The sequence below is a fragment of the Ochotona princeps genome, chromosome 4, assembly GCF_030435755.1.
Source record: "Ochotona princeps isolate mOchPri1 chromosome 4, mOchPri1.hap1, whole genome shotgun sequence".
NCBI lineage: Eukaryota > Metazoa > Chordata > Mammalia > Lagomorpha > Ochotonidae > Ochotona > Ochotona princeps.
In genome coordinates this window covers 2,155,990-2,177,002 of record NC_080835.1, presented here as the reverse complement: position 1 = coordinate 2,177,002, position 21,013 = coordinate 2,155,990, and the positions used below count along the sequence as shown (strand labels likewise).

At 60.8% G+C, this 21,013-nt stretch overlaps 1 protein-coding gene across 1 annotated transcript in view; it reads left to right on the top strand.

The window, feature by feature from the left end:
* SHANK2 (SH3 and multiple ankyrin repeat domains 2) overlaps positions 1-21,013 on the top strand; it is a 308,953-nt gene that overhangs the window by 49,862 nt on the left and 238,078 nt on the right. Inside the window, exons 6-9 of the mRNA XM_058662689.1 lie at positions 606-757; positions 1,216-1,383; positions 4,067-4,183; positions 6,891-6,968. Of these exons, the coding sequence (XP_058518672.1) occupies positions 606-757; positions 1,216-1,383; positions 4,067-4,183; positions 6,891-6,968 (515 nt within the window). The remainder of the gene's footprint in view (positions 1-605; positions 758-1,215; positions 1,384-4,066; positions 4,184-6,890; positions 6,969-21,013) is intronic.

Genomic DNA, 21,013 nt, shown 5'->3' with positions numbered 1-21,013 from the left:
TGCGGCCCCTCGCCATCAGCCCCGTGTCCTCTTGGGGTGCTCCTTCAGCGCCCTGGGGAGAGAGCCCTTGGACATGCTCTTTGTGGATTTGCTGTCTAAGCTGGAGGTGGTCTGGTGAGGGCTCTGTCTCATCCAGGGTGGTTCCTGGCCAGAGAGGAGCTTCTAGAACCTTCTAGAACCTTTCAAAGGCTGTGTGGGTCCTTCGAGGTGGCTCCACCGTCATGGTTCGCCAGTGTTACTTGGGACACGCTCAGCAGGTGCAGTGCGCGGGGCTCAGCGGCAGGTGGGGCATGGGAGCCAGTGCTTTTGCCCTTCAGAATGCGTCGAGGTCACCAGCTATGACCACAGCACAGGGCCATCTGGCGACCTGCTTTGGGCCCCCCGAGTCCTGTGCTGTGTGCAGGGAGAAATCCTTATTGTCGTTGGGGTCCTCTGGCCCAGGGTGGGCACCCCCTGCATTGTGTGGCCCCTCGAGCTGCCCTGGTGGATGGCATAGTCCTGTGAGCTCAGGTCCCCGCCTGGGGGCAGGGTTGATTGCAGTGGGCGAGGGGCTCAGTGGGCTCCCCGACTGTGGGTTCTCACCGAGCCTCTTGGGGGTCCCTCAGAGACCCCGCTGACCCTTGCTGCTCAGCTGGACGACCCCACTGAGGTCATCAAGGCTTTGAGGAACGGCGGGGCGCACCTGGACTTCCGCGCCAAAGACGGGATGACCGCCCTGCACCGCGCTGCCCGCTGCCGCAACGCTGCGGCCCTGAAGGTCAGTTTGGGACCCCTCTGCTGACAGCCCCTGCTGCCTGGGTGCCGATGGCTCCTCCTTCCCAGGTGAAGGTCCCTCCTCCCCGCTGAAGGTCCCGCCTCCCAGGGGACATCCGCATGCTGCCTGCTCGTCCTAGGCCTCCCCAAGGGAGAGGAGCCTGGGTGGGGTCCTGAGCCGGGTGGGCCAGGCCGTGTGGGGTTTGTGTCTGGGCTCCGTCTCCTGTGGCTCCCCCAAAGCCTGCCAGGTCAGGACCGGTCTCATGTGGCAAGGCCACATCCCTGGGTTGTTGGCATCTACACACCTGGGGCTAAGAACATTGCTGTGCGAAGTTGGGGTGTCCCTAACAGGGGGAGCCCCCTTCCCTGCAGCCTAGCGCCTCCCAGCTTCCTCCCTGCTCGTCTCACTTGGTTCCCAAGGCATCGCGAGACCCTGGGCTGTAGCTTTGTATCTCTCGCTAGACGCTGTTGGAGCTCGGGGCCTCCCCCGACTACAAGGACAGCTACGGCCTCACGCCCCTGTACCACACAGCCATCGTGGGCGGCGACCCCTACTGCTGCGAGCTCCTGCTGCATGAGCACGCCAGCGTGTGCTGCAAGGATGAGAACGGCTGGCACGAGGTGCACCAGGTACGGCGTGGCGCACGGGAAGCCCCTGCTTGGGGTGCTGGCACACCACATCAGAGTCGGTTCCATTTCCGATCTGCCCCCTGCTGCGGTTCCTGTGAGGTCCGGGTGCAGGATCCATCGCTGCTGTGAGAGACCCGGATAGAGTTCTGGCAGCAGCAGCAGCAGCCTGGGTCATGCAGGGCTGGCCGTTTGACTGGGCTGGGGACACCACACCAGCTCTTAGCTCTGGGGGATTGCCTTCAGCTGGGGGCTCACACCTGCATTCCCCCCCACACCGCTGCCTGATAGTGCTTGGAGCTCCCCGGCAGGGCCCCAGGTCTCCTTTGGCGCGTGCCTGCACAACTTCCAGGCATTTCTGACGCCGCTCTTCTCTTCCCCTCCCCTCTGCTGCCCCCCTCCCCTCCGTGCCATACACGCATGCACCTACAACGTCAGTGAGGGGCATCCCTGCCTGCCCTGGCTCCATGTCCCCCAAACAGAGCGTAGCTGCTGCGAGGTGGGCATGGGCTCAGGCCTGGCAGGGAAGGTGGACAAGGCCCTCCCAAGTGACCTGCGTTGACCCGGCCAAGCGGGGCCCTGTCTGTGTGTCCTTGGGCATGTCCTTGGACACAGGCTCAGCGCCTTCCTCATCCACAGCCAGGAGGGCGTCTGGGCCCTTCCAGTGCCCTGCTTGGGGGCCTGGCCACTCTCCCAGCCCCCTGCGGCTCCCTGGCTGTTTCAGATCCAGGTCCTGCTTGCCCCCTGCAGGCGGATGTCGGAAGAGCACCTTCCTGTTTTAAGATTGATCTGAAGGGCAGAGAGACAGAGACAGAGACAGAGACAGAGAGACCTTCTGTGCTCAGTTCATGTCCCAAATGTTCTGTCATAGCAGGAGAGTCCCCTCGCGGAGCCGGCGCTGGGCGTTTCCTGGGTGCCTGGGGCTGCCTCTCACCGCCGGGTCAGCCTTGGGCACCAGGCTGCTGTAGGGTGACCCGCAGCACAGACCGAGCGAAGGGTGCTGGGGCCTGCGTTGGGACACCCTGCTCCTTGCCCTGACGCTGGCTTGTAGTTTTAACAGGACTGCCTAGCAGGTGGCAGGGAAGTGTGGGGTGGCTGGCTTGTGACCAGCCAGGAGGTTGGGGGAACCCAGAACCTGTCGGGGAGCACTTTCCAAGTCCAGGCCACGAGCCCCAAAAACGGCAGCTGTGGGTGGCACCTGCACCCACAGCCCGGGCCTTGGAAGGTGGTTATGTTGCCTGGGTTTGCAGTCTGTGTTTGGCTAGCAAGGGTCTCCTTGGGTTGTCTCCCAGTGGCCACAATCCACGGCTTGCCCGTCCGAGCGGGGGGGCGACTCTGTCCTCCAACCCCAGCTGCCCGCGCCCCTGTGCCCATCAGGTAGCATGGAAAAGTGTGAGCCAAGCTGCTCGGAGCTGCTCAGAGCAGGTGCAGAATGGCTCATGTTCCAAGTGTCGTGAGCTGTTCCAGGATGGCCCTCACCCCAGGACAGAGGGTGTTCAGGCTGCGGGGTGGGTCAGGAGGCTAGCTGTCTCCCCAGGACAAAGGGCATCCAGGCTGTGGGGTGGGTTGGGGGCTCAGCTGCCGGGCAGGGGTATACAAGAAGGGCTGGAGCCAGCAGGAGGCCCCAAGCCCATGTTTGCCACGCACCTGCCCAGCACTGGCTCACAGCCGCCTCAGCCTTGGCCTGCTTGACCCCCGGTGAGACGTGTGGCCCCAAGCTGGCCCCTGAAGCCTAGGTTTGCTGGAGGAGGGGAGTGGGGTGCGGTCATTCTGGTCCCCTATCTTGAAGCCTTGTACCCTCCTGTCTTCTGTGCCCACAGACGGTCTCAATCCACACACCCCAGGCCGCTACCATGACCGTTCTAATTTTCTTGTGTCTTAGATTAAAAAATAATAATAATTGATGTATCTATTTGAGAAGCAGGATGACAGAGAGACTCCACCTAATGGGTCATTTCCCACTGACCTCAGCGAGCCATGAGCCAAGAACTCCATCCGGGTCTCCAAGGACCCACGCTGTCCCCAGGAGGCTCCTGCAGGAACTCGGGGTGGGACTGTCCACGTCTTCCGTGGCTCCCTCACCGTGGGCGGTCCAGGAGCAGTAGCGTGTCCATGTGTGGGGTCTGTGCTGTGGTGACCTCCTCTGGCCGTGGGACCTGGTCCCGCGTGATCCTGCCGGGGGGCGTGGTTCTGCCGACAGGCGAGGAAGTGTGGGGGAGGCTCTGGGAAGGCTATGTGACCAGGGTCAGGTGGGGGCCAGGACGCTGGAGGGGCCTGTACCACTCACCTGCTACCCCGGAAGGGCCTTGAACGAGCAGAGAGGGTCTCACTACGGGCTGCCCCTGCCTGCATGCTGTGAGGGCTGGGCTGGTCTCTTGGGCCCTGGATCTCTGCAAAGTGAACTCTGGGGCCCGTGCTCAGAGCCCCCGTTGAACAGCTGAGCACAGGCCCCAAAAACCTGCCCTGCTCCCCAGTCCTCAGCTAGACATGTGGACCCTGCCCCTTGCTCTGAAGCCCCAGTGGGCAGCTGTCCACGGGGTGGGATGATGGTGGGTGTGGCCTGTGATGGCAGGTGGTGGGCATGACCAGACAGTGGGTGTGGCCAGAGCTGGTGGGCATGGCTGGGTGGTGTGGTGCCTAGCCAGGGGGTTTCCTGTTCACTGCATAATTTGGCGGGGGGTTCCAGGCCTGCAGGTACGGGCACGTGCAGCACCTGGAACATCTGCTCTTCTATGGGGCCGACATGAGCGCCCAGAACGCCTCGGGGAACACGGCCCTGCACATCTGCGCCCTCTACAACCAGGTCAGTGGGAATGCTGGTGCCTTCCAGGGCAGGGCGCTGTTGGGGGGACGTGGGAGGAGCCTCCTGGCTAGCGTGTGTGCCCGGCTGGCCTGGTGGCAAGGGCCGCCCAGAGCCGTCAGCTCCCAGGAGCCCGTCTCGTCCAGCACCCAGACTCACGCCCCCCACTGGTGTTTGCACGCTGCAAGTTCTGCCCTGTTTGAAGTGCAGGCCTGGTGTTTCTAAATATGTCCCCACCAAACGCAGCTCCCAGTGCCCTGCTGGCACACTGGGCCCCCCCTTCCTGTCCCTGGGGACCCTGTATGGGGGGGACCCTGAAGAATTCACCCTTTGGGAATGATTGACCACGTTGTCTCAGCAAGGTGTCCGGGTGACCGTCCATATGGGAGGTGACCACCCATGTAGGAGCTGGGATCTGCTTTAGTACTCGGTTCAGGCCATCGGTGGTACCATGACAATGTCACTTCCCTGTGTCACCACAGCACCTGGGCCCTGTCCCCACCGTCCATCCCACCACATCCTGGCCCTGTCCCCACCGTCCATCCCACCACACCCTGTCCCCATCGTCCATCCCACCACACCCTGTCCCCACCGTCCATCCCCACCACACCCTGGCCCTGGCCCCACCGTCCATCCCACCACACCCTGGCCCCACCGTCCATCCCACCACACCTTGGCCCTGTCCCCACCGTCCATCCCACCACACCCTGTCCCCATCGTCCATCCCACCACACCCTGTCCCCACCGTCCATCCCCACCACACCCTGGCCCCACCGTCCATCCCACCACACCCTGGCCCCACCGTCCATCCCACCATACCCTGTCCCCACCGTCCATCCCCACCACACCCTGGCCCTGGCCCCACCGTCCATCCCACCACACCCTGGCCCCACCGTCCATCCCACCACACCCTGTTTCCACCGTCCATCCCATCACACCCTGGCCCCACCGTCCATCCCACCACACCCTGGCCCCACCGTCCAGCCCCAGCTCTCCTGTGGATCCTCAGGAGCGTGGAGGACCAGAGAGGGAGGCCCTTCTCTGAGTGGAGCCTTTACTTCTGTTTGTAAAGGCAGACAAGCAGATCTCTCATCCCCCGGCTCCCCGTGCCCCCGGGCACACCCTGCAGCCAGGGCTGGGCCAGGCTGAAGCCAGGGCCAGGAGCCCCAGCCAGGTCTTTCATGCAGCGGGCAGCAGGAGCCCAGACACTGGAGCCTGCCGCCTAGGTGCCCCATGGTGGGCAGCAGGCTCTGAAAGTAGAGGCTGGCACGCTGTGACCACATGCGCTGCTGTGGGCTGGGGCCTCCGTACGGGCTGATTCTGGCCGGGGAGGTGGCCTGCAGCATGTCAGCCTGGTGGGCGTCACCCCATGGGCACAGGTCAGGCGGTGGCACTGCTGCTGCGTGACCCCCAGGAAGCATCCTACCTCAGCCTTGTCTCTGGTTGCACTGGGCAGTCCATGCTGAGGCCCGCCTGCTCTGGCCTTGGTCCTGGCCACCGTAATTGGCCTTCTGTGTGCACCTGTTAGCACCTGTGGTCACTGCTCATCACTTCGGTCCCCAGGACTGCTGAGGGCTCTTCCTCCCCCCTCCCCCCTCCCCTGCCCCGTCTCCATCCTCCCCTTCTCACTGCCAGCTGTGTGCTGCAGCCTGGGGTTCTGTCGTTAACGAGGGCTCTTGGGTGGACACAAAATGGGACCCAACGGTGCCGATTATAGAGGACGCAGGCTGGGGTGTGTCCACGCATGTGGTCCCTCAGCCCTGCAGCGACGCCCCCTCCCCCTCACGGGCGTTGGCCAGCCGCACTGGGCCGAGGAAGGCCTCTCCCTCCTGGACGGGGGTCCCTGAGCCGGGCGGCCCCTTCTCTCAGACGCCCCTGGGAGCTCCCCTTGGCCCGGAGGTGCCTGTCCTACTGGGATGAGTTTCTCATTATGCTGTGTCCATCTGCAGTTGGCCGGGTGAAGAATGTTCCAGAATACTGCCCCACATGCCCTGCCTGCATCTTTCCTCATCCATTTTTTTCTGTTGTTTTGCGTGTGGTTTCCACATGTCAAATGTTTTAAGCGTGTGCAGATTTCTGGGTGCTGTCCTTGGGCCCCAGCCTTCGTGGCCAGCTGGGGAGTGAACCAGTGGGTGGCGGGTAACTTGGGGTCTTCCAACTCTCTGCCTTTTAAATGAATCTTAGAAATGGAATCTTGTGGTCATTTTTTAATAAGATTTATGCTTTATTTACTTGAAAGAGTTAGAGAGGAAGATATTCAATCCACTGGCTCACTCCCCACATGGGCTGCAACAACTCAAGCTGAACCTATCTGAAGCCAGGAGCCTGGAGCCCCTTCCCAGATCACCCGTGTAGGTGCAGGGTCCAGGCCCTTGGGTGGACACAGGCTTTTCCTAGTGCATTAGCATGGAGTGGGTCTCAAACCAGTGCCCTTGTGGGATGCTGGCATGGCAGGCTGAGGCTTAACCCACTATACCTCACCACCGCCTGTACCGTGGAGCTTAGATTTCTATAGATTGGGCCATTTTCAGCTGATCCTGGTTCACCCGCTCGCATTCTTGCCTCTCTGGGGAGGGAAAGGCACTCCTCGCCCCAGCTTGGTGGTCTCTCGTGGGCCATGGCCCAGGCGTGGGGTCCTTGGAGTGGGGTCACGTCGGCCGGGTCTACGCTGCCCAGTTCACTCGTGGCCCTTCCTGTTCTTGCTGTGCAGGACAGCTGTGCCAGAGTGCTGCTGTTCCGAGGGGGAAACAAGGAGTTGAAAAACTACAACAGCCAGACGCCATTCCAGGTAAAGAATGAGCCCGGGAGTGGTGGCCATGGGGCGGAGTCACCAAGAGCCTGGAGGTGGTGGCCATGGGGCGGTGTCACCCAGAGCCTGGAGGTGGTGGCCATGGGGCGGAGTCACCAAGAGCCTGGAGGTGGTGGCCATGGGGCGACATCGCGGCGAGCCCAGGGGTGGTGGCCGTGGGGCGGAGTCACCAAGAGCCTGGAGGTGGTGGCCGTGGGGCGGAGTCACCAAGAGCCTGGAGGTGGTGGCCATGGGGCGACATCGCGGCGAGCCCAGGGGTGGTGGCCATGGGGCAGTGTCACCCAGATCCTGGAGGTGGTGGCCATGGGGCGGTGTCACCAAAAGCCTGGAGGTGGTGGCCATGGGGCAACATTGTGGCGAGCCCGGGAGTGGTGGCCATGGGGCGGAGTCACCAAGAGCCTGGAGGTGGTGGCCATGGGGCGACATCGTGGCGAGCCCAGGGGTGGTGGCCATGGGGTGGTGTCACCCAGAGCCTGGAGGTGGTGGCCATGGGGCGACATCGTGGCGAGCCCAGGGGTGGTGGCCATGGGGCAGTGTCACCCAGATCCTGGAGGTGGTGGCCATGGGGCGGTGTCACCAAAAGCCTGGAGGTGGTGGCCATGGGGCAACATTGTGGCGAGCCCGGGAGTGGTGGCCATGGGGCGGAGTCACCAAGAGCCTGGAGGTGGTGGCCATGGGGCGACATCGTGGCGAGCCCAGAGGTGGTGGCCATGGGGCTGCATCATGATGAGCCTGGTGTGGTGGTGGCTGTGGGGTGGCGTTGGGATGAGCCCGGGGGTGGTGGCCGTGGGGTGGTGTCATCAAGAGCCTGCAGGTGGTGGCCGTGGGGTGACGTCAGGATGAACCCAGGGGTGGTGGCCGTGGGGCGGCGTCACAGCAAGCCCTGTGATGGTGGCCGTGGGGCGGCGTCACAGCAAGCCCAGGGGTGGTGGCTATGGGGCTGCATCATGATGAGCCTGGTGTGGTGGTGGCCGTGGGGCGGTGTCACGGCAAGCCCTGTGATGGTGGCCGTGACAGTGGTGCAGAGGTTCCCCTTCTGGCTCAGTGCTGAAGCCGCCGACCTGCCAGGTGCCTGTCTAGGCTACTTGTCCCCTGTCAGGCTGTGGGGGCAAGGTGGCTGCTGGAAGTGCCGGCTCCTTCAGCTGTCCACCGAGCAGGACAGCTTCCAGCGCCTCTCCTGGGGAGGGGTTTTGTTGCTGTCCGTGGCTCCGCCACCACATTTAATGACTGCGGCTCATGAACCTGGCCATGGGGTTCTGTGATGAGGCCCGCAGGCCCGGTCCTAAGCTTTTTTTTTTAAGCAGTAAAATACAGGCAGCACTGCACGTTCCATGGCATTGTCCACCTGCAGGATGGCTCTGTGACTCAGCAGCTGGTAGCTGCGTGTTACAGTCACTCCAGCCGGCAGCTGCACCAGGCCCTCTGTCCCTGCTCAGCCCCCACACCGGCCACGCACCTGAGTGAAGAGGCACCGCGGGCGCCCTGTGCCTGTCCCTTCCGCTCTCCAGAGGCACCCTGGGGCGCCCTGTGCCTGGCCCCTCCGCTCTCCTCCTAATTCCCTGAGCCACCTTGGGCGCGCCTCCCTCCTGGGCAGCTGGCCGTGCCTCCCTCCTGGGCAGCTGGCCGTGCCTCCCTCCTGGGCAGCTGGACAGTCTGCTTGTGACCCCAGTCGCCAGGCAGCCGACTCTGTAGGGTGAAGTTGTTTGTAGCCGGAAGTGATGTTTTAACACTCAGGTGGGATGCTATGGCCAGGGTCCTGGCGTTCTTGTCTTTTGGAGCTGGTGGGTGGATGACCGGTGGCCATGGCTGGTGTGCTGAGCCTCCACCTGGCTCCACGGGGCAGGGCCAGGTTGGGTGCACGGCCCGGAACCCTGGCTTGGCAGGGGCAGTGAAGAAGGGCGCAGGCCCGAGTGACCCCAGATGCCACAGCCGTCCTTATGCACTGTGCCGAATGTGCCAGGAGGGACAGCATGGCCAGAATCAAAGATCCTGAGGTTTCCGTGCGTCGGTGGGAAGGTGGGCAGGCCTGGCGGCTCTGCCTGCTGTGGGTGGAGCTGGGTGCTCACTGCAGGACGTGCCGTGGGCACCAAGCTTGGCGGAGTGTGGCCTTCCCGCAGGATTGCCCGCCCCCTCCATCTGGGCTGGCCTGGAGCTTTGCATTTTCTGGTGCCGAGTGGGAAGTGGATGGTGGGAGACCGGCCCTGGGTCTGCCTGCCTCGGCGGGCCTGACCTGAGCTCCAGCGCTCAGCCATTCAGGGGTGGGTAGGCGAGGGTTCTGTGTCCCCTGGCAGGGCAGCTGCCCGTGGGGGGTCCAGCATGGTGGCCCTGCGCTGGCCCCAGGGCAGCAGCTTAAGGAGATGGAGAACTCAGTTTGGGTACTCTCCTGGCTCCCCAGTTCCGTTGCTGCGTGGGTCCTGCAGGAAGCTCCTAGGGAGTGGGATTAGGAGACAGGTGTTCTTTGGTGCAAGAAAATGTGCAAGCTCGTGTGTGTGGCTTTCCAGAGCCTGGGAGGACCAGGCAGGGGGACCAGGACTGAGAACACAGCCACAACAGTCGTCGCCTGTGTGTTTGGGTCAGGTTCCAAGCCGGGTGGCGAGGCGGCGTGGACATCCAGGCCCTGACACCTGGCTCCTCTCCCCGTGGGAGGGACACCGTAGCCCAGGGCAGGGGCCTCCATATCCTCCTCCATCCCTGTTCCCAGCAGGTGCCCCTGGCTGCGTCTGAGCCTCCTTCGTCTGCTTCTACTGTCAGAATCCACCCTGGCCAGAGGACACTCCCCTGGTCCCGTCCAGCTTCCGCAGGGGTCCGCCCCACCCTAGACTCTAGTCCCTCACCTCTCAGCCAGCCTGGGGGCCGCGTGACCTCCTGGGGGCCGCGTGACCTCCTGGGGACTGTGTGACCTCCTGGGGGCCGTGTGACCTCCTGGGGGCCATGTGACCTCCTGGCGTGGAGAGCTGCGGTCACCTCTCGTGCATGCCAGGATATTGGGGTGGTCAGCTCTGCTTCTCAGTGGAGAGGTTTGTAGTTCCCGGGGGATGCTGAGCAAACTAGAAGGATCTTGGTGGGCGTCTAGCTGCCTGCTCCAGTCGGAACAGAGCATAAAAGGGCATAGCTTGCTAGGGGTCCGGGGTGGGGAGCACCGTGGAGGCAGAGGCCAGCCTGGGCTTGCACTATGGGGTGCCACTGTTCCAGTGAGCCCTGAGAAGGTTCCAGCAAAGCCCAGACCAGAGAAGGTTGGAGAGAACAGTGGGCTCCCCGAGGTCTGTCCTGACCAAGTGGAATAGCCTCCGGTTCTGTTGGGAGGGCGCTGGCTCACTCCTTGGGCGTGTCCCAGCCCTCTTGCACTCTTAGAGCCCCAAGGCTGGTGTACCCACCAGAGAACCCAATAGCAGCTCTCCTCTCCATCTAAAAACAAAACCAAAAAACCCCTCTACCTCTGCTGTATATAACCTAATAAAAGCTCCCCCATGGACCCAAACAGCTACCCCACTGTATGTAACATAATAGCAGCTGCTCCCACCGCATCTAACCTGTTAGAAACTACCTCTGCCACAGAGCTCCAGTTTCAGTATCCGTGCTGCCGGAGCCAGCACCTGTGCCACTTACTGCAGCGTGCAGTTCTAACGGTTGCAGAGGGGCAGCTGTAGTGCTGTCCTGAGACAGGTCACCCTGGGGTGGGTGTTGAAACACCAGGGTGAGCTGTGCCCCACAGTAGAGGGCCCAGGTTTGATTCCTGGCTCTGAGCCTTGGCCCAACATCAGCTGGTGCAGACCTGGGAGGCAGCCTGTGAGGGCTCAGGTGCTCGATCCCTGTCCTGACATGGGAGGTCTGGCTGCTCCCCGGGGGAGCTGTTTGTTTGCTCTGTGCCTCTTGAACAAGGCCACCCCAGCCCGGAGCTCCCTGGAAGGAACAGAGCCTGGAGGAGGGGTGTCCTGTGCCCGGAAGCTGCCTTCTGGCTGTGTCCTGCCAGTTCCCAGTGCAGTGCCCAGCACTTGGGGGTGCTATGAGAGGGAGGGCTGTGAGGGGCTCTGTCCCTCCCTGCCTTCTATTCCTGGGGTGTCGTCGAGTTGCTCAGAATAACCTGGACCCTGATCACAAACCAGAAATCCAGGGTGCGCCCGAGCCCTCCTGGGACGCGCCTGAGTCCTCCCAGGACTGGCACTGGGTTTCCATTGGCAAGGATGCGCCCGAGGCCTCCCGGGGTGTGCCCGAGCCAGGACCGGCACTGGGTTTCCATTGGCGATGTGCGTTAGCCCCCCAGAGCCATGTTGAAGGTGCAGTCTTGCTTCAAGAGGGGCTCTCTCAGCCGCCGTGATGGTAACATGGCCAGGTGGATCTCAGCAGGAGATGCCGCCGGAAGTAGGTGCAGTCTCCACTCGCCTGGGGCATCCTCCGGCAAGTTCACAGCCTTGTCTTTGGTAATTCAGTTACCCAAGAGCTTTGTGAAACACTTGGCACTGAGCCAACACTGCTGGCTCCGGCGTGGGAAGGAGTCCTTGCTGCTGTGACCCTCAGGATGGCCTCGTGGACACCACCACCACGTCCATCAGGCAGGGGCGACACGGGGCGGAGCGTGGTGATTGGAGGCATTTTCAGAGTCTCCGTCCCCCTCGTCTCTTGACCACAGGCAGTGCCCCGATCTGGCATAGTCAGCATGTTTGCGGATTAAACCAACAACATCCCGGGGCACTGCAGGCTTCCGGAACACCAGGCAGAGGGCACCATGCTTCCCGCTGTGGGGTGTGGGGACGGTCAGGGTAACGGGTGTGACTGCCCCAGGTAGCATGCCAGCCAGCCCGCCTGTGGCTTTGCTCTGTGCCCACTGTCTATCTGACCAAGGCCAGTTTAAACTCAAGACTCAGACGAGTGGACGCAGTGGATGGGTGGGTGTGGCGGGAGCCCAGGGCTTGCCTTTGCACAGGACAGCCGCTGCCCTGGGGGCGTAAGCATGGGAGTCGGGGGGCACTCCCAGGTGGACACGCTGCCTCGCACGTCAACAGCCTGGTCTGCTTGGCAGGGGCCGTCCCGCCCATGTCAGGGTCCCTCGTGCTGCTGTGGTCAGTTGTCTGCCTGCCCTGTGGCCTCACCAGGCCCGGGGATGCCTGCTCCACCTTGGGACCCTGGAAGGCCTCCTGGCACCTGGACGGACGACCGGCTGGGACACTGTGGTGGCACCCCTCCCTGGATGTACTCCCTCTGCCTGGGTGCATGTCGCCCGCGCTGCCCGGTTTGCTGCCCGTTGCGGTCTGAGCCTGTTCATCCGCCAGCCTATGCTGAGGTGCACCCGGAGGCTTCCGGCGGCGAGCTCGTTGCTGCATTACCTCAGCACCTGCCACATGGGGGCGCCCTTCGCATGCCCTCTTGGGTGGTGTACAGTGGACAGTCACCTCCTTTTGCATTAAAGGAAAACAAAATATGTATTTGAAGGGGAGTGGGATGGAGACGGATGTTCTACCGCGTAGCTGCAGTGGATGGGCTGGCCCAGGCCTGAACTCGGAGCCCCTTCTGGGCTTCCTCTATGGACGCAGGGGCTGAAGCGCTGGGGCTGTCCTCGGCTGCTTCCCGGGCCGTGAGCAGGGCGCTGGATGGGAAGTGGAGCCGCTCGCAGCTCGGCCTTGGAGTCAGCACCCAGCCCTGCAGGGCGGGCCCTGCTGCAGCATCTTCTCCACCTCTGATGTGTGAGAGGCGAGTTCCTTTCTTGGTGTGGCTTGGCTGTGATGGGATGGACCAGGGGCCAAGGCACGGCAGGCCAGCACCCGAGTGTCGCGGGCTGGCTTAGCCCCTCCCCGCCCCCCCGGGCCGATGAGCCTCCCTGGCCCTGATCTGGGAGATTTGACCTGTGCTAGGAGCGGGCAGGCAGTCCCAGGCCCCATCACAAGGACATGGGCTGTTTGGGTGGGGAGCAGGGACGGGGGGCTGTGGGCAGATTTCCGCATCACCCAGAGAGAAGACACCTGGTTTCAGTGCGGTGGTGTTTAAAAAAAAAATCAAGAAATGCGCATGTTCATTATTTTGAAACCTTTCGCTTTCCCAAGACAGTTTAGAAATCCAATTTTTTAAAGCTTAATTTTTTTTTTTTATTGGAAAGGCAGATTTACAGAGAAAAGGAGAGACAGAACACAGATCTTCCATCCTCTGACTCACTGCCCAAATGGCCGCAATGGCCAGAGCTGCGCTGATCCAGAATCAGGAGCCAGGAGCTTCCTCTGGGTCTCCCACGCGGGTGCAGGGTCCCAAGGCTTTGGGCCGTATTCTGCTGCTTTCCCAGGCCACAAGCAGGGAGCTGGATGGGAAGTGGAGCAGATGGGACACGAACTGGCACCCGTATGGGATGCCGATGCTTGAAGAGAAGGATTAGCCAATTGAACCTTCAAGATTCTTTTTAAAGTGTGTATAAAGCCCCAGCTGTGTCCCAGCTGGCTGAGCTTTCGCCTGCTGCTGGCATCCCATAGGGGCGTCAGTTTGAGTCCTGGCTGCTCCACTTCCAGCTCCCTGCAAACACACCAGGGAAAGCCATGGAGGGTGGCCCAAGTACTTGGGAACGTGAGCCCATGTGGGAGACCCAGAAGCTGCCCCTGGCTCCTGGCCATGGTGGTGGTTTGGGGAGTGAACTAGTACGTGCTAAGGCTTCTCTCTGTGGCTTTATTTCTCTCTTTGTAACTCTGATTTTCAAATAAAACGAACTTAAAACCCACCTAAAGCTGACTTCACCATCACCGTAGCTTTGAAGTGTGCAGTGTGGGCTGAACCATGTTCACCCAGGCACCAGCGCCCCCACCATACTTCACTTCCGTGAGGATGTGTGTGGTGCTCCGAAGGGGCCACTGTGGCTGGAGGTCCTGGAGTGGCCCTGGAGGAGGGCAGGCAGGCACTTGGCAAGGTGCACCTGCCCTCCAGCTCAGGCCCCGCCTGTCCCTGCTACACCTACCTGCCAGCTAGGGCCCCATCTGTGTGGTGCACCTGCCCTCCAGCTCCCGCCCCACCTGTCCCTGCTGCACCTACCTGCCAGCTAGGGCCCCGCCTGTGTGGTGCACCTGCCCTCCAGCTCCGGCCCCATCTGTCCCTGCTGCACCTGCCCTCCAGCTCCGGCCCCATCTGTCCCTGCTGCACCTACCTGCCAGCTCGGGCCCCATCTGTCCCTGCTGCACCTGCCCTCCAGCTCCGGCCCCACCTGTCCCTGCTGCACCTGCCTTCCAGCTCCAGCCCCACCTGTCTGTGCCATGTCTTTCGGCTTCCCCACCTACCTGGCCCAGGACTGCCGGAGTCCAGCTCCAGCTGAGTTCAGCGCTCGAGAAGGGTGCGTGGATGAGGCGTAAAGAGGAAAGAAATAGACCACTACGATTTCATGATCATCGTGGACAATGCGGGAAAGCTGTCTGCTTTATTTATACAGGACCAGTCAAACTCTGGCTCAGACTTTTTACGTCATGGTCAAGTGGGTGTTTCTAAGGCTAATTCTGCCATTTGTTTCACCTTGAAGCAGGATGTTCTCCATCCTGACCCTGTGGCCAGGAAGATCTCAATAGATGGTGCATATCAACCAGTACCACATTCCTACTACGATCCTCATCCTACAGCTTAATCTTGAATCAGCTAAGGGAGGAAAGGCATCACAGAAGGACGGCCCTAAAGGTCAAGGAAAGAGGGAAGGTATAGATTCCCACCACACCTGGGGACGGAACACCTTGGTTAGCATATGGTCAATGAGGGCAGTAATAATAAAAGGCCCTTTGGCTAAAACAGTATCAGCAACATCAAGTTCCAAGCTCACATTGGGAGTAAACATTAACTCCGCAGCGGCAGACAATGCCTGAATAGATTACAGAAGTCTCAGCGGGGTGGTCCGGTGTCCAAGCACAGGGAGGTGGAGCTGCCTTCAGGTGGATGCAGAGACATCCCCGGGCCCGGCCATGCAGCGGGAAATCCCTTGCGGCCCAGCCTGCAATGGAAAAATACTCTTCACCCCTTCCTGTCCTCCACACCCACCACGCGGACCCCAGCAGTTCGCTTTGGGCCACACTCCCTGCACCTTCTGGAAGGGGTTGGAGGTCCCCAGGTGTACCCCATGCCTATTCCAGTCAAGCCTCTCTCCCCATGCTCTCTGGGCATGGGAGGGGAGGTGTCTGAACACCTGCCCAGGGTCAGGGTCAGGGTCACAGGCCGAATCCTGCCTGTAGCCATGATGTCCACCCCTACTGATGCCTCTTGTCATGTTTTGGGGGTCATTGAGCTGACATTGCCCTGTGAATCCTGATACAGGGAGTCAGTCCCTCTTTTGGGGACAGTGATCCTGGGTCCCCACTCAGCTGTCCTGTCTGTGCAGGTGTCTCACCTGCTGCCCCACACCCCACACACATACTCCCTTGTTCCCTGCCAAGGCTGAATGAGACCCTGGCCTCCTCACCCCCTGGCAGGGCCCTTTTTGGGAGTGGCATTGCCTTGGTGACCACACTGCCACCACATGCCGGGAGCACGCCATGGGGCCACTCCTGGCAGTCTTGATCTGTGCCCAAGTCTGATCCTAGAGTCCATTCTTGGCAAGGCCCGCTGGCCGCTGCCCTGGGGTCTGGGCTCTATGGTCCCCTCTGGATGGCCCAGCCTGCCCTCTCGGCGTCTCTGGGCCATGGTCATGGGCCACCAGGGGCGTGGGGCCTGCCTGGCTCACCTCAGGTTCAAAGGAACTCCGTTGAGCACCCACCGTGCGTCTCTTGGAATACAGGCGAGGAGTACCGTGAAGGCCCTTCGCGAAGTCTCGCGGGAGACGCAGGTGAGAGAAGTGTAGGTGGTCCAGGAGGACTTGGAGTTCTGCGTGGAAGGTTTTCAGGACACATGTTTTTGTGGACTTCTTGAAGACCCATTATGCACATGGATTTTAGAGTTTCTTCGAGCCAAAACACATGTGTTTTTCCTTTGTTATTCTGTTGATTTGTGGGAGGGGGAAAGAGTTCTTCTCATCCACAGGTTCTTCCCTCCCAGGCTACTGCTGGTGGCCTAGGTGTTGGACCCTTCGCTGCGTCTGCCCCCGGGTGTGCGTGGGTAGGAGCCGAGGTCACGTGCCAGAGCCAGCAGTGGAGCCCGGGCGCGCTGGGCATTCTAACCACGAGGCTGGACTTAATTTTACTTCCATTTTGCACACTTTTTTTTGTTTTGTTTTGTTTTTTAAAGATTTATTATTATTGGAAAGCCGGATATACAGAGAGGAGGAGAGACAGAGGAAGATCTGCCGTTCATTGATTCATTCCCCAAGCAGCTGCAATGGACAGAGCTGCATCAATCTGAAGCCAGGAGCCAGGAGCCTCCCAGGGTCCCAAGGCTTTGGGCCGTCCTCGACTGCTTTCCCAGGCCACAAGCAGGGAGCTGGATGGGAAGCAGGGCTGCCAGGATTAGAACCAGCACCCATATGGGATCCCTGTGCATGCAAGGGAAGGACTTTAACCACTAGGCTACTGAACTGGACCCATTGCTCAAACTTTTTGAAGCTCCATGGGCAGATTTTTTGAGGTGCTGTGTATGCACCTGTGTGTCCATGTGTGCGTGTGTGTGTGTGTGTGTGTGTGTGTAGCGAGGAGGGGAGTAAGGAATTGGCTTCTGTGACCCTGGGATCCTGTCTTCCACCATCACCTTCGAGAGGCCGGTAGAGCCTACCGTGCGACTCTGAGCCAAGCCTGGGGCTGGGAGCTGGCGTCAGCGTGGGCCAGGGCTGGGAGCTGGGCAGCCCACACAAGCAGGGAGTGGGCCAGGGCCAGGGAGCTGGCGTCAGCGTGGGCCAGGGCTGGGAGCTGGACAGCCCGCACAAGCAGGGAGTGGGCCAGGGCCAGGGAGCTGGCGTCAGTGTGGGCCAGGGCTGGGAGCTGGACAGCCTGCACAAGCAGGGAGTGGGCCAGGGCCAGGGAGCTGGCGTCAGTGTGGGCCAGGGCCAGGGAGCTGGTGTCAGTGTGGGCCAGGGCTGGGAGCTGGACAGCCCGCATAAGCAGTGAGTGGGCCAGGGCCGGGGAGCTGGTGTTGGCGTGTCCCTGACGGAGTACATGGCGCTGAGAGTCAGTTCAGGGATTCTTATTTATTGTAGCACATGGGGGAGCATTACTGTTTATAAATAGATACAAAGAACTCCTTTGTCTGCCTGTGGCATCTTCTGCTGCTTATTATTGTAGGCCCTTATTTTTTGAAACAAAGAAACTAACAGATTGAGATGTTTTCAGGAGCATACGCTGTGTGCCTGCTTGGTCTCTGCAGAATGTGGCAGAAATTCTAACCACTGGTGGTGTTGTGTGTTCAAAGAGGGTGTGTGGGGAGGACTAATGATGAGGGTGTGCAGTGGGGAGCTCTGAACCCCTCGCCGTGCAGGGTCCACCCCTGTGTGAATCGCCAAACGTCCACATGACACCGGAGTGCAGAAGTGCCATGGAGGGCTGTCACTGGTAGGCAGTGCAGCATGATCCTGGCAGCTTTTGGGTGCCACGCTGCTCTCTGTTCCCTCTAGACTGGCGTCTTTGCTGCTTGCCTGGCGCCACATTTCTCTGGGTGTCTGTGCTCTTGGTTGGTGGTTGCACTGGTGGAGGTGCCGCCCAGGGTGTTAACTGCCACGGGCCCTTGGGCACAGCATCCCGGGCAGGCCACATGCCTCCCACGATCGTAACCACAAGCAGCTCCTCTTGCCACCGGCATAGACGCTGCAGGTTCTCTTGTAGGAACCCGGTGAGGCTCTGGAGCAGGCGCCATCCTTGCCCTGGGTTGGAGTGTCTGGTTTTTGTACATGTGCGTTTCCAGGCGGAAGCTTCTGCCAACGGCTGAGAGTGGGGCTGCAGGTCCTGGAAGGACCCCAGGATGTATCCTGCCTTACTCTGTGGCCCTGCTGAGTCCCCACTGAACAGTGTGGCTCCCCGGTGGCACTGATGACTCTCAGGGGTCCATGTCCATGCGTGGGCTGTGTCTGCTTTGTCTGGGTGGTAGGGGGAGGGTCTTCAACGTGGGCAATTTTTCTCCTTAGCTCAGACTCAGCCTAGCAGGGGGCCGTTGGCATGTTGATTTTGCACAGTTACCACCGAAGCAAGCGTGTGTGTAACGGTTGCTTTCTGAGACGTTCAGGAGCTAGATAAGTGTTCAGAAGCCTCTTAAAACCTCCAACTCATGCAGGTATAGTAGGGACCCTGGTGAATCCCTCCACTCTAACAGGCCCGCTCTGTGCTGCCAGCCCTCGTGGACCCTGTGGCTGCCTGTGGACTTTGTTGTCCGCCTGTTAGGAGGCAGCTCAGTGTGAGGCGGATCCTGAATTTGTTCTGCCCACTGGTGGGTGTGGCACCGGGAGGAAGGGCCATGTTGAACTCGGATCCTGATCTGTGCCTGTGTGCTGGTGGAGTTTTGTTGCTGTAAGGTTGGAGAAGTGGGGCAACACCATGCCCCATTTCTTCAGGCATGCAGCGGCTTGATGCCAGCTGGTGCCCATCCTGCCTGCTCCACTTGCACAAGGGAATGAGGACTCCATCAGGCCAAAGCAAGACCAGAACCGGCAGGGCAAGTGTGGCATCCAGGGTCCAGCAACTGGTGCACGGGGCTGGGCTCTCCACGGCCTGGACTTACCACCCCTGCAGGCTGGCTGCTCACCGTCCATGCGTCAGTCCCTGAGTCAGGATCTCATCTTGGCAGCTCCGGGTGGGCACTCTGCGGCAGCCGCACCCCTGTGTTTCTTCTGGGCCTTGAGATGTCCCCTCCCTGTGACCCAGGTGCCTCTGGACCCCCGGCATGTCCCACGCCTTTGCAGCCTCCTGGCCTCCACAGCTCTGCAGGTGCAGTACGGCTGCTCTCATGGCTGTCCACTGAGGTCAGCAGCCAGGTGCCATGCCCATGGCCTTCCGTGGTGCTGCTGCTCTGTGCAGGTCCGAATGGCTCCAGTTCCTGTCTTGGTTTGAGATGGATTTGAAGCAGGGATGCACGCCCAAGGCAGGGATAGGAACATGCTGATTGAAGAGACAAGGGCGGGGGGTCTGCAGGCAGGCAGGGAGATGGCCACCCCCTTCACTGGGTAGGGGGTGGTGCCCCTATTTGAATATGCACATACAGAACTGGGGCGGGGTTTGGTACGTCTTCACGTGGAGCTCAGCATGCCTGCCGTGGCCTCATGGTGTCCCATGTGGGGTGGGGCGGTGGGGGGCATGGAATCTGCGTGGAGGGGTGGGGTTTAGCAGTTGCAGGGCTGCACCAGGAGGCTGCTGGGAGGTGTTCTGCTGCTCCGTTCACTGAGCAGCCCCTGCATCGCCCACGTCTCAGGGACAGCATTTTCTGGCCTCCTGGCCGCCTGACCTTGACCCTATGACACTTGCAAAGCCTACTGCACCTGGAGCATGCCAAGGCCTGCCGCCCGCAGGAGCTGGTGCTGGACCCACTTGGTCCAGGGCTGCAGTGGCCTCCGGAACCAGAGTCCCGCACACTGCCGCAGAGTCCTTACCCTAGTTCATCATTTCGATTCTCCTGATCCGCCTCTTAAGCCACTTGGCTGCATTATCTTTTATCTTCTCAATTATCTTTTATCTGTCATGGTTCTATGAACTCTGGCTCCTCCGTGGGTTGCTTTGCGTGGACACATTTCCTCCCACGTGGCACCATTTCTCAGAACAACTGGTGTGTCGGCTCTTCATTGCTGTCACAAAGTAGATCAACGTCACGGTGTCTTGGGGACCAGGCTGGGTGCAGTCCTGAGGTGACGTGGGGTGCTGGCCATGTGGCCCAAGGCTGTTTCCCTGTCTCCTTGGAAGGCAAGGCTGGGACCCTTTCTGGGTGTTTTGGACACCATTTGCGGTCCCTGGGAGTATCAGAGAGCAGGCTGCTGCTGGAAGCTTATTGAATTTAGGGTCCCGGCTGAGGCTGCTGGGAATGGGCCACACCCAGAGGCCTACTGGTGGGCAGCACATTCGCCACCCTTGAATGTCAATCACGGCAGCTCCACCCTCACAGCCAAACCTCATCCAATCAGCTCCCACGCCCTGCAGAGGCCCCGCCTCCAAGCGCCACTTCTGATGTTGGGCCTCACCCCTTAATGTCTTTAGCGGAAGACTCGGGGATCCAGTCCTGCAAGGGTGCAAAGGACCCAGTTCAGGCCCTAGCACCAGGGAGTTACCTGTGAGATGCCAGGCTTACGTCTAGTCCTGAGAAAGTGCTAGAAGCCCTGGAGGAGGTGGTTTCCCTCCCAGAGGCTTGCCTGCTGTCAGTTTTTATGCCAACTCCTGCTTGTGGAAGGTTGATGGATTTACTGCAGTGTCAGGGGTACAGAGGGAGGCAGGAATCTCCCACCCTGAGCCACTTCCCAGGGGTGTGCCTAGGCCAGGCCGAAGCCAGGAACTGCAGCCGGGTCCCCTTTCGGCTGGCAGGAACCTAGCCTTGGACTGTCCGTCTTGTGTTGCGTTCCAGGCGTATTAGCAGGGAGCTGCATTGGACGTGGAGCAGCTGGGACTGGAAGCTGCGTGCTTCTGGGATGCCAAGGTTGTAACAACCCCTCAAGGCTGACCCCTTATTTAACTGCCGGGTCGTGCGTGGGTGTGACCACCTGTATTGGACTGAGCGGCGTCCCCCTGCCTCCCCCGCCCCCCAGTTGCCTGCATGATGAAGCCAGCTCATTGCCCTTGGTGCCCGCTGGTGCCAGGCCCTCACCTCCAGCTCATGGTGTCGCGGAGCAGAGCCCTCGGGGACCTGCCATTTGGAACTTGCCATGTTTGTACTGGAGTACTCGCCGAGCGTCCTCTGTTTCTTTCTTTTTATTTTTTTGAGTGATTCCTTTTCAAATGTTTAATTCTGGCTTGTGATTTGCATAAAATATTGGCATGTTGAAGGTCTCGGCCGTGAAGCGGGTCCAGCCCTCCCGTCCTCCTGTTCTGCCGAGCTGGTAATTTCTGACGTGTCCTTCAAGGTTCATTTCTCTTGTTTTAGGAGAAAGAAGGAGAGACAGGGGCCTTCCATCCATTGGTTTACACTCCTCCAGTGACAGCATGGGCTGGGACCCTGCCGGGTCAGAGCGGGGGGCGTGGGACTGAGTT